The sequence below is a fragment of the Oncorhynchus gorbuscha genome, linkage group LG08 (assembly GCF_021184085.1).
Source record: "Oncorhynchus gorbuscha isolate QuinsamMale2020 ecotype Even-year linkage group LG08, OgorEven_v1.0, whole genome shotgun sequence".
In the NCBI taxonomy this organism is placed as follows: Eukaryota; Metazoa; Chordata; class Actinopteri; order Salmoniformes; family Salmonidae; genus Oncorhynchus; species Oncorhynchus gorbuscha.
Window position 1 is genome coordinate 32,178,460 of NC_060180.1, and position 12,619 is coordinate 32,191,078.

At 41.8% G+C, this 12,619-nt stretch overlaps 1 protein-coding gene across 1 annotated transcript in view; it reads right to left on the bottom strand.

Moving 5' to 3' along the window:
* wdr11 (WD repeat domain 11) overlaps positions 1-12,619 on the bottom strand; it is a 150,771-nt gene that overhangs the window by 120,438 nt on the left and 17,714 nt on the right. The window contains exon 5 of the mRNA XM_046359175.1: positions 2,669-2,870. Coding sequence (XP_046215131.1) covers positions 2,669-2,870 — 202 coding nt within the window. The remainder of the gene's footprint in view (positions 1-2,668; positions 2,871-12,619) is intronic.

Sequence of the window (12,619 nt, forward strand, 5' to 3'; positions counted from 1 at the left end):
GAATTGACCAAATGGAACAAACACTAAATTGAGAATATGCATGCAGAATTCTGCATAACATCTCACGTGAACAATGTAAAACACTAAATAATTCATGCAAAGCAGAATAAGGACGATACCTTCTAATTATCAAGATCCATTTTTTTTAAAATCATTTAAATTCAACAGCAATTCCCAAACCTCACATCACCTATAGAGAGATGAACTGAGAGAAGAGTCCCCTCAGCAAGCTGGTCCTGGGGCTCTGTTCAAACACAAAGATGCCACTGAGCCCCATGAAAACAACACAATTCGACCCAACCAAATCATGAGAAAACGAAAATAATAATTACTTGGCACAAATGAACTAAACAAAAAAACAAAGCTATTTAGCCCTAAACAGAGAGGACACAGTGGCAGAATACCTGACCATTGTGATTTACCCAAAATTAAGGTGAGCATAGTCTTGCTATTGAGAGAGGCTGCCAGTGAAGGAAACACCATCATGAATACAAATATCTATACTGAACAAAAATATAAAAACGCAACAAGTTCATCAATTTTATTGAGTTACAGTTCATAGAAGGAAAAACTCAATGGAAATCAATTCATTAGGCCCTAATCTAAGGATTTCACATGACTGGGCAGGGGCACGGGGGTGACATAGGCCCACCTAATGGGGAGCCAGGCCCAGCCAAGCAGAATACTTTTTCACCACATAAGGGCTTTATTACAGACCGAAATACAGAGCATTCAGAAAGTATTTAGACCCCTTGACTTTTTCCACATTTTGATACATTAGAGCCTTATTATAAAAACTTGATTTTAGAAACAATTCACTCATTTACCTAGACACTATACCCCATAATGACAAAGCAAAGATGTTGATATTTTTGCACAAGTATGCATCTTGTGCATCTTTTTTAACTGACGAGTTTCAGAAGAGAGTTCTCCGTTTCTGGCCATTTTGAGCCTGTAATCGAACCCACAAATGCTGATGCTCCAGATACTCAACTAGTCTAAAGGCTGCAAGTTTTCTTATTTTCAGGACAATGGTTTTTAGCTGTGCCAACAATTGCAAAAGGGTTTTCTACTGATCAATCATTGTAGATATTCAAATAAAATAAAAACATTGTTTAAATTATTATTATTATTTATTTTTTTATCAGCCGTTTCCAGCTACAATAGTCATTTACAACATTAACAATATCTACCCTATTTCTGATGAATTTTATGTTATTTTTAAATGGACAAAAAATGCGCATTGTTTTCAAAACAAGGACATTTCTAAGTGACCCAAAACATTTGAATGGTAGTGTATAAGGTATTACCGTTTATCTTTTATAAAGACAGAAACATTTAAAAAACCTGTTTTCACCTTGTTATTATTGGGTATGGTGTGGAGACTGATGAACATTTTAATTTAATCAATTTTAAAATAAGGCTGTAACGTAACAAAATGTGGAAAAGGTCAAGGGGCGTGAATACTTTCCGAATGCACTGTACTACTCAGTTTCCTCATCTGCAGTGGTCTCAGACGATCATGCAGGTGAAGAAGCCAGATGTGGAGTGGCCTTTTATTGTCCCTAGCACAAGGTGCACCTGTGTAATGATCATGCTGTTTAATCAGCTTCTTGATATTCTTGACCTGTCAGGAGGATGGAATATCTTGGCAAATGATAAATGCTCACTAACAGTGACGGAAACAAATGATAGTGACGACCTTTCTCGCTCTCTCAACTGTCCTCTGTCACAGACAGGCCTTGTGTTATGATCAGCACATAGAATGCAGGACAATGGCAATTAGGCCTAATAATTTCCCTGTATGTACCGTTGAGTGATTTCTTGAACTCAACCAAGAGAAACTATGAGTATTACATTTACATTACATTACATTTAAGTCATTTAGCAGACGCTCTTATCCAGAGCGACTTACAAATTGGTGCATTCACCTTATGACATCCAGTGGAACAGCCACTTTACAATAGTGCATCTACATATTTTAAGGGGGGGGGGGTGAGAAGGATTACTTTATCCTATCCTAGGTATTCCTTAAAGAGGTGGGGTTTCAGGTGTCTCCGGAAGGTGGTGATTGACTCCGCTGTCCTGGCGTCGTGAGGGAGTTTGTTCCACCATTGGGGAGCCAGAGCAGCGAACAGTTTTGTATTACAAGACTAAATAATAAACCAATTACAGACATGAAGGTGGGCAGCTGTGTTTAGAGGGTGGTTATTACAGCAATGGTAGCCTATGCCTTACTGCAACATATTACATAGGGTCAATTCCATACAGGTTGGCCCTAATAGGTTTTTGATCTTCCTGAAATAAAATCCATAGAAATGTCATTTGGGGAGAAGGACGTTCAGCATACCTTTGAAGTCTATTTCCAAAATGATAATTGAGAAATAATGAATTCACATTGGAAAATTGGTGGCATTTCACCTTACCCAGGCCTTCTTTAAGACACGACAACAATGAGTCTGTAGATGCTACAAAGCGAGTCATGCTCTCATTTGAAACCTTAATGTGGCCTCTGAAATCATTCATTTCTGAATAATACAAATATATACTTACATATCTCAAAAGTACCCAAGTATGTTTTTAGATATATTGTTTTAAACAATACAAGCTTTCTAATATGGAATGTGTAATAAGATTAATGCAGTGTTTAGCTATAGGGTTTTCTTACGTTGGCTTCTCGTTGGTGATGAGCACTTTGACCTTGTTCAGGGCCTTCTTGGCACCGGTAGGGGCAGGGAGGGCAGCAGGCACCGGCTTAGTGTGGGCAGGGCTGGCATGGGGGCTGGCGATATAGACCTTCTTACCCCCGCTGCCCGGGGGTTTGGAGTGAGAGAAGTCTGAGATGAAGACAATGCCTTCGCTGGTCAGCACTGAGCATGAAAGAAGAGAGAGCAAGGGAAGAGATTATGACAGGTTTGAAATCTATTTAAAGTAAATGTTTTTTTATTTATTATTATTAACTGGACTGTAATGACTGCTCTAGGATCAACAGGTCTGGGATCTGTTCAAATGAATGTTGTTCAGGGGCATCACGCATCCCAAAAATCTGAGGGGGTACAAGGTTTGTGAGGATGACTGGGGGGTGATCCGGAGGGGCCATATGTCATCCTTAAATTCAAGAATCTTGCATTTTTTAAACCCCTGAAATAACTTTTTTTCTGTAATCTAAAGACATCATCAATATGCTTCATTCTATTAATCCCCAAAACTAAGTTAAGTGAACAGTTAGCCTTTTTCTAAAGCCGAAGAAGACAGGAAATTCAAACGCTAACATTATGGGGAGGTTTTCCTGGACTAAAAAGCAAGATCAATGGAACATATCCAGCCAAAATCCATTGTGAGTACATCTGTTGTTGAAGTACTGTAGATCAATAAAATTGACCTCCCCATAATGTTTGAATTAGTGGAATGGGATGATTTTTTACATGAAAAAACATGTTTACATTAATGGGGTAAATCTCTAAAAGGATGTATTCGGCTGTTTGATAGGTCTAAATCCTAATCAATCCATCCAATGTGAGTACATATGTTGTTTAAGTAGATCAATAAACTACTCTACTCTAGCAGTAGTCAAGCTGCTTATGCTGAAAAGTCTTGTTAGTGCATAGGTCACATTAGCATTTCAATTTCCTTCAATGTCAGACAAAAGCTAATATTTAACTTAAAACAAATTGTAAAAATATTCTAATTACATAACTAATGTGCCCACATTTGCATAAGAGGAACACATTTACCACAGTACCCAACTTCCCCCATGACGGATGTTCTGAATACAGTCACAGGTAAATATGACTGCCTTGATTTTATAAAATGACATAAAAAATATACATATTTTCAACAAAAAGTTATTTTTATAAGTACGTTTAATTTTAGAAGCAAATTCATACAAAGTTAATTCTTCCACCAGTCCGGACAAAAATATGGTTGTTAGTACTTTTGGTCATGTTGCTAGACGGCCAGTTTTAGCAACAAAAACCGATGTGTGCGCAACTACGGGGCAAAACAGACGGGTTTGGCTTAGACTGTTGACAACTATATTCAGTGTCCAAATTTGTATTGAAAACATTAAAACATTGTTAGTTGTTGGTTAGCTACAGTGCCTTCAGAAAGCATTCATACGCCTTGACATATGACGTGTTTTACAGTCTGAATTCTAAATTCATTCAAATAGATGTGTCTCACCCAGCTACACACAATACCCCTAAAAACATGTGGTTTTCAGACATTTTAGCAAATGTATTGAAAATGAAATACAGAAGTATTCACACCCGAGTCAATATTTTGTAGAAGAACCTTTGGCGGCGATGACAGCTGTGAGTCATTTGGGATAGTATAAGAACTTCGCACACCTGGATTAATGCAATTTCTGCCCATTACACTTTTCCAAATTCTTCAAACTCTGTCAAGTTGTTTGCTGATCATTAATCGTCTTGCCATAGATTTTCAAGATGATTTAAGTCAGAACTGTAACTAGGCCACTCAGGAACATTCAATGCCATCTTGGTAAGCACCTCCAGTGTAGATTTGGCCTTGTGTTGTAGTTTTTTTTGTCCTGCTGAAAGCATGTCCCATTGTCTGTTGGAAAGCAAACTGTACAAGGTTTTCCTCTAGGTTTTTGCATGTACTTTATTCTGTATTCGTCTGGTCTAATTTTTCTCTTTTTTTCTCCCCAATCTCATGATTATGATCTTGTTTCATTGCTGAAACTCCACAATGGGCTCTGGAGAGGCGAAGGTAGAGTCATGTCCTCCGAAACAATGACCTACCAAGCAACGCTTCTTAACACGTGCTCGCTTAACCCAGAAGCACCGGAGGAGGAAACACTGTTCAACTGACGACCAAAGTCAAGCCTGCAGGTGCCAGGCACAGCACAAGGAGACGCTAGAGCACGATGAGTCAAGTAAAGCCCCCCCGGGCCAGACCATCCCCTAACCTGGACAACGCTGGGAAATTTGTGCCTGCCTTATGGGACTCCCGGTCACGGCCAGTTGTGACACAGACAGGCTGTAGTGACGCCGCAACACTGTGATATAGTGCCTTAGACCACTGCGCAACTCAGCAGGACCTATTCGTTCAGTTTTACACAACAACAAAAACTACCAAGTTCTTGCCGATGACAAGCATACCCATAATATGATACAGCCACCACCATGCATTGAAAATATGAAGAGTTGTACTCAGTGATGTGTTGTGTTGGATTAGCCACAAACATAACGCTTGGTATCCAGGACAAAAAGTTTATTTCTTTGCCACATTCTTTGCAATATTAAATGCCTTGTTGCAAAAAAAATGCATATTTTGGAATATTTGTATTCTGTACAAGCTTCCTTTTCACTCTGTCAATTATGTTAGTTTTGTGGAGTAACTTCAATGTTGTTGATCCATCCTCAGTCCTATCACAAGAATTAAACGGTGTACCTGTGTTAGTCACCACTGGCGATTTCCATCCTCTCTGGAAAACGAGTTAGGAATGTCACCTGTATCTTTATAGTAACTGTGTGTATTGATTCACGAGCCAAAATGTAATGAATAACTTCACGATAATCAAAGGGATATTCAGCGTCTGTTGTATTATTTTTACCCATCTACCAATAGGTGCCATCTTTGTAATGCAATGGAATACCTCCCTGGTATTCCGATGAATGTGTTTGAAATTCTCTGTTCGACTGAATGACCTTACAGAAAATTGCATGTGTGGACTACAGAGATGAGGTAGTCATTCAAAAACCTACATAACGTCCATGGTGAAGGCAAAATCAGCCAACCATTCTTTATCTTGCAGTTGAGGGAAATCCACATTTTCCTTTCATTTGCAAAAACTCAACAATCTCTGACTTCAGGTCCCACAACCTTTTAAGCACCTTCCCCAAACTCAGCCATGTCACGGCCATGTCACGTTTGTGTGGTAGGTGAGATCTGCACGACCTGACACGGTCTCTTCCAACAGATCTTTCTTGTCGGGGCAAAGTATTGCTGCAGAGTCAATTAAAAACTTTCTTTAAGGAATTCGCCCTCAGCGAATGGCTTGCTGTGGCTAGCTCTCACAATTCTGTTGTTTGCTAAATGCAGTTTTGTGAAAAGACCTTGATGTTTTTGCAACTGAGAAAAACTCTTGATGCACTTGCCCTCTGCTCAGAAGACTTATTCCTATATTTCAGCTCTCTTTGCAGACTAAGCACACAGCTTTCCCTGCTACCTCAAATACATTTTTCGATGTCCACTCTTGCTGGAACCCTCATTCATTGTCTACCTTCCTTTTCCTAGAAAAACTCATTTTGGCAAAATTTCTAGCTAGCTACTATCTCTAACGGTGACGTGTGTCGGCATGTCAGTCACTGTCTGTCCTCGTGCAGTTGCTTTTCGTGCCTTAAAAATAACATGTCCCAGAAGCGGTGAGAGTTGAATACTCGCCTTTGTGTAAGAATTTATTGGGCTTTTAATTTTAATAACAAATACATTTTTCAAAACTTTACTATCGCAAATTATTTGTGATCCGAGCATGATTCCGCAGGATTTAGAAATACATGTTATTTAAATTGTTGCACCCATACTGCTCACGCGCACCAACGAGCGTTGCCAAGGGCTAAAATAGAAGTAATTCCTATTTCTGACGCAGATCGCACTGCAAGTCCTGCCTCTCCCATCTCCTCATTGGTTTATAGAAGCAGGTACACATATGCCATCTCCTCATTGGTTATACCCACATAGGTGATTGAAAGATTAAATGTTTTTTCGGTTGTCGTGGTAATACTATGAAAGTGTAGATGCCAATCACCATATAAGTTCAAAGATGGAAAAAGCCTGGAAGGACGAGAGATGATTAGAAACGAGTCGGTTGGCCATTTATGTGTGGATTAATTGTCAGAGTAGAGGACCTTGTGTATTTCAGGTAAAATAACAACTCAATGTTTATATCCCAGGACAAATTAGCTAGCAACAGCAAGCTAGCTAAATAGGACAAATTAGCTAGCAAGTGCAAGCTAACTAGCCATACATGTTTAATGCTTTTCGACCTGTCCCCAAATTAATGTCACTGGTTCAGAGTCCGTTTTAATATTTTAACCTGCGTGTCATGATTGCATTTGGTGTAGGGGGACAAAATAAATGTATGCACGACAGCGCACGCACGCAGCCGGTTTGGGTTCCGCGTAACATTACAAAGTCAACTAATGAAACAGATACAATTCCAATAAAGGCTATCTGGCTTGAAATCAATTTTGAACTTTGGCTGAAAACCAAAATATATTGAGCGTCGATGTTGTCGGAATGTAACGTTAGCTAGCTAGGTAAAAACTGTTGCTAAGATACAAGAGTGGCAAGGTTTAAGTTGCGTCACAGCTCGGTACCCAATGAGGACATGCTGCGCATTTCTAACTTTGAATGAGACTGTAGGATCTGTAATTGTAATTCTGTCCATCTTCTGTTTCTCCTTCAACAAAACTGAAATATTATCCTGTTATAACTAATTACATGGGAGCTCTTTCCATCATTGTTTGCTGTAAAAGATAGCAAAGAAAATATTTGTTTTGATTAAATCATCACCTTTCTCGAATATTCTAAAGTGGTCATAATTAATATATCTCTGTGGCTCGACTGTCACTTGACAACTTTGTGGAATTTCTTAGGGGTCACTTCAAAAAGTGCCTTTGTGATAATGCTAATAAAGTCAAATGTTTTAGCAAGAAAACTAGTGAATCGATAGCAGTGTCATCAAGTAACCATTTAGGGAATGGAGTTCTCAGCTGAGGTGGCAAATTTTGTTCAAGAATACGGAGTACTGACGGAGAACAGAAGAGTGGAAAAACTTACTTTAACATGTGTTGGCCAATCAAAATCTAATACAGACATATCGCCGCCCCTATAAAGTAAAATGTATATTTTTCTGCAAATCTAAGCATCTTCCGTTTCTGTCCATCCTCCTAACTGGTGTTTTTTTTTTAAGAAACTAAATATGCTTCTCTGCATCTCTGCTAAAATCTGGGTAAAAGATTGAAAAGAATGTGAGTCTTATTCAGTAGATTTAGTTATTGCTTGCTTTTCAAAAGTACCAACCTTGCCAGCAGACATGCCAGCTAAGATAGTTAGCTAAGCTAGCTACTATTACTTGATTGATAGGCTGAAGTTGCTTCTTGGTAGCCAATTATGACATTGGGAACCTATCTGGGCTAGCTAAAGCCAACTTCATAAAATGTCTATGTGCCTGGTAGTATTACAGAAAAAACAAAAATATATATATTTTATAAAAAAGGACAAATCTGAGATGGCACATGCCCCTGTGCCCTTATGCCTCTGTTTTTTTACATTATTAAATGGACTCTAAATATCTACCACATGATTAACCTGTTTGGGATAGGGGGCAGCATTTTGACGTTTGGATGAAAAGCGTGCCCAGAGTAAACTGCCTGCTACTCAGTCCAAGTCGCTAATATATGCATATTATTAGTAGATTTGGATAGAAAAGACTCTGAAGTTCCTAAAACGGTTTGAATGATATCTGTGAGTATAACAGAACTCATATGGCAGACGAAAACCTGAGAAAAATCCAACCAGGAAGTGGGAAATGTGAAGTTTGTAGTTTTTCAACTCTTGGCCTATCAAATAGTGTCTATGAGGTTAAATTGCACATCCTAAGGCTTCCACTAGATGTCAACAGTCTTTAGAACCTTGTTTGATGCTTCTGCTGTGAAGGAGGGGGAATGGGAGTTGAATGAGTCAGTGGTCTGGCAGAGTGCCATAAGCTCGTGATGCATGTGAGAGTTTGCTTGAGTTCCATTGCATTTCTGAAGACAAAGGAATTCTCCGGTTGGAACATTATTGAAGATTTATGATAAAAACATCCTAAAGATTGATTCTATACTTCGTTTGACATGTTTCTACGGACTGTAAATGGAACCTTTTGACTTCTGTCATGCGTCATGAATTTGGATTACTGGGCTGAACGCGCTAACAAAGGGAGGTATTTGGACATAAAAATGAACATTATCGAACAAGTCAAACATTTATTGTGGAACTGGGATTCCTGGGAGTGGATTCCGATGAAGATCAAAGGTAAGTGAATATTTATTATGCTATTTCTGACTTCTGTTGACTCCAACATGGCGGATATCTATCTGTATTGCTTGATTTGTTGTCTGAGCGCTGTACTCAGATAATTGCATGGCTTTTTCCGTAACGTTTTTTTTTTTTAAATCTGACACAGCGGTTGCATTAAGGACAAGTATATCTTTAATTCTGTTAATAACAGTTGATTATTAGGAGTATTTATGTAAATTGATGTGGCTCTCTGCAAAATCACTGGATGTTTTGGAAGCAAAACATCACTGCACATAACCCGCTATGTAAACTGAGATATTTAGATATAAATATGCACTTTATCAAACAAAACATATATGTATTGTGTAACATGATGTCCCATGAGTCTAATCTGATCATCAAGATCAAGCAAAGGTTAGTGATTCATTTTATCGCTGTAAAACCTTTTTGAAATCGGACACGATGGGTAGATTAACAAGACGTTTCTTTCATTTGGTGTATTGCACTCTAGTTCCGGGTTGGAGCGAGCGGTCGCATCGACACTTCGCTCTGCAGGTAGTATAACTTTTTCACTACATTTCATTACATTTCATTATAGCACAACGGTTTGATTTGTCTAAATCTTAGCAATTTCTTCTTAGCTAGCTACATAGCCGTCTTTGTATCAAAGATAATTGCGTAATTATCGTATTTCGCCGTCCTAACGTAGTCTTCACTAGCCAGCTAGCTAACGTCCACTGATTAGCTGCACTGGAGAAACTATTACACTCAACTGAACGACTTGATTAGTGTAGTGTTAGCTAGCTACATAGCTGTCTTTGCTGTCTTCGTATCCAAGATAATTGTGTAGTTTAGAGTGTGTAGTCTTAGAGTGATTATCTTAATTTACCGAGGTTAGCTAGCCAGCTATTTGTCGTCCTTAACGTAGGAGACTCTGCTAGCTAGCCAACAGCTAGCCAACGTCTTCTGAATAGACTCAACAACCCGGTCGCATTCACAGGTAGTATCACATTTTCATTTTATTTCATTACAGTATAACGGTTTGATTTGTTTGCTCGTAGCTAGCTACATAGCTAGCTACATAGCCGTCTGTGTATCAAAGATAATTGTGTAGTCTAGAGCGATTTTCTAGGTTAGCTAGCCAGCTATTGTCGTTCTTTTAACGCAACGTAACGTAAACAACACTACTAGCTAGCCAGCTAGCCAGCTAGCCCCCGAATAGCTAGCTGTTGGCTAGCTCAACCTCATCTTTACTAGATGCTGTTCTTCCACTAACCTCATTGCAACTCCCCTCCAAGTCTCCGACCACTACCTTGTATCCTTTTCCCTCTCGCTCTCATCCAACACCTCCCACACTGCCCCTACTCGGATGGTATCGCGCCGTCCCAACCTTCGCTCTCTCTCCCCCGCTACTCTCTCCTCTTCCATCCTATCATCTCTTCCCTCTGCTCAAACCTTCTCCAACCTATCTCCTTATTCTGCCTCCTCAACCCTCCTCTCCTCCCTCTCTGCATCCTTTGACTCTCTATGTCCCCTATCCTCCAGGCCGGCTCGGTCCTCCCCTCCCGCTCCGTGGCTCGATGACTCATTGCGAGCTCACAGAACAGGGCTCCGGGCAGCCGAGCGGAAATGGAGGAAAACTCGCCTCCCTGGGGACCTGGCATCCTTTCACTCCCTCCTCTCTACATTTTCCTCCTCTGTCTCTGCTGCTAAAGCCACTTTCTACCACTCTAAATTCCAAGCATCTGGCTCTAACCCTAGGAAGCTCTTTGCCACCTTCTCCTCCCTCCTGAATCCCCCCCCCCTCCTCCCTCTCCGCAGATGACTTCGTCAACCATTTTAAAAAGAAGGTCGACGACATCCGATCCTCGTTTGCTAAGTCAAACGACACCGCTGGTTCTGCTCACACTGCCCTACCCTGTGCTCTGACCTCTTTCTCCCCTCTCTCCAGATGAAATCTCGCGTCTTGTGACGGCCGGCCGCCCAACAACCTGCCCGCTTGACCCTATCCCCTCCTCTCTTCTCCAGACCATTTCCGGAGACCTTCTCCCTTACCTCACCTCGCTCATCAACTCATCCCTGACCGCTGGCTACGTCCCTTCCGTCTTCAAGAGAGCTAGAGTTGCACCCCTTCTGAAAAAACCTACACTCGATCCCTCCGATGTCAACAATTACAGACCAGTATCCCTTCTTTCTTTTCTCTCCAAAACTCTTGAACGTGCCGTCCTTGGCCAGCTCTCCCGCCATCTCTCTCTGAGTGACCTTCTTGATCCAAATCAGTCAGGTTTCAAGACTAGTCATTCAACTGAGACTGCTCTCCTCTGTATCACGGAGGCGCTCCGCACTGCTAAAGCTAACTCTCTCTCCTCTGCTCTCATCCTTCTAGATCTATCGGCTGCCTTCGATACTGTGAACCATCAGATCCTCCTCTCCACCCTCTCCGAGTTGGGCATCTCCGGCGCGGCCCACGCTTGGATTGCGTCCTACCTGACAGGTCGCTCCTACCAGGTGGCGTGGCGAGAATCTGTCTCCTCACCACGCGCTCTCACCACTGGTGTCCCCCAGGGCTCTGTTCTAGGCCCTCTCCTATTCTCGCTATACACCAAGTCACTTGGCTCTGTCATAACCTCACATGGTCTCTCCTATCATTGCTATGCAGACGACACACAATTAATCTTCTCCTTTCCCCCTTCTGATGACCAGGTGTCGAATCGCATCTCTGTATGTCTGGCAGACATATCAGTGTGGATGACGGATCACCACCTCAAGCTGAACCTCGGCAAGACGGAGCTGCTCTTCCTCCCGGGGAAGGACTGCCCGTTCCATAATCTCGCCATCACGGTTGACAACTCCATTGTGTCCTCCTCCCAGAGCGCTAAGAACCTTGGCGTGATCCTGGACAACACCCTGTCGTTCTCAACTAACATCAAGGCGGTGGCCCGTTCCTGTAGGTTCATGCTCTACAACATCCGCAGAGTACGACCCTGCCTCACACAGGAAGCGGCACAGGTCCTAATCCAGGCACTTGTCATCTCCCGTCTGGATTACTGCAACTCGCTGTTGGCTGGGCTCCCTGCCTGTGCCATTAAACCCCTACAACTCATCCAGAACGCCCCAGCCCGTCTGGTGTTCAACCTTCCCAAGTTCTCACACGTCACCCCGCTCCTCCGCTCCCTCCACTGGCTTCCAGTTGAAGCTCGCATCCGCTACAAGACCATGGTGCTTGCCTACGGAGCTGTGAGGGGAACGGCACCTCAGTACCTCCAGGCTCTGATCAGGCCCTACACCCAAACAAGGGCACTGCGTTCATCCACCTCTGGCCTGCTCGCCTCCCTACCACTGAGGAAGTACAGCTCCCGCTCAGCCCAGTCAAAACTGTTCGCTGCTCTGGCCCCCCAATGGTGGAACAAACTCCCTCACGACGCCAGGACAGCGGAGTCAATCACCACCTTCCGGAGACACCTGAAACCCCACCTCTTTAAGGAATACCTAGGATAGGATAAGTAATCCCTCTCACCCCCCCTTTAAGATTTAGATGCACTATTGTAAAGTGACTGTTCCACTCGATGTCATAAGGTGAATGCAC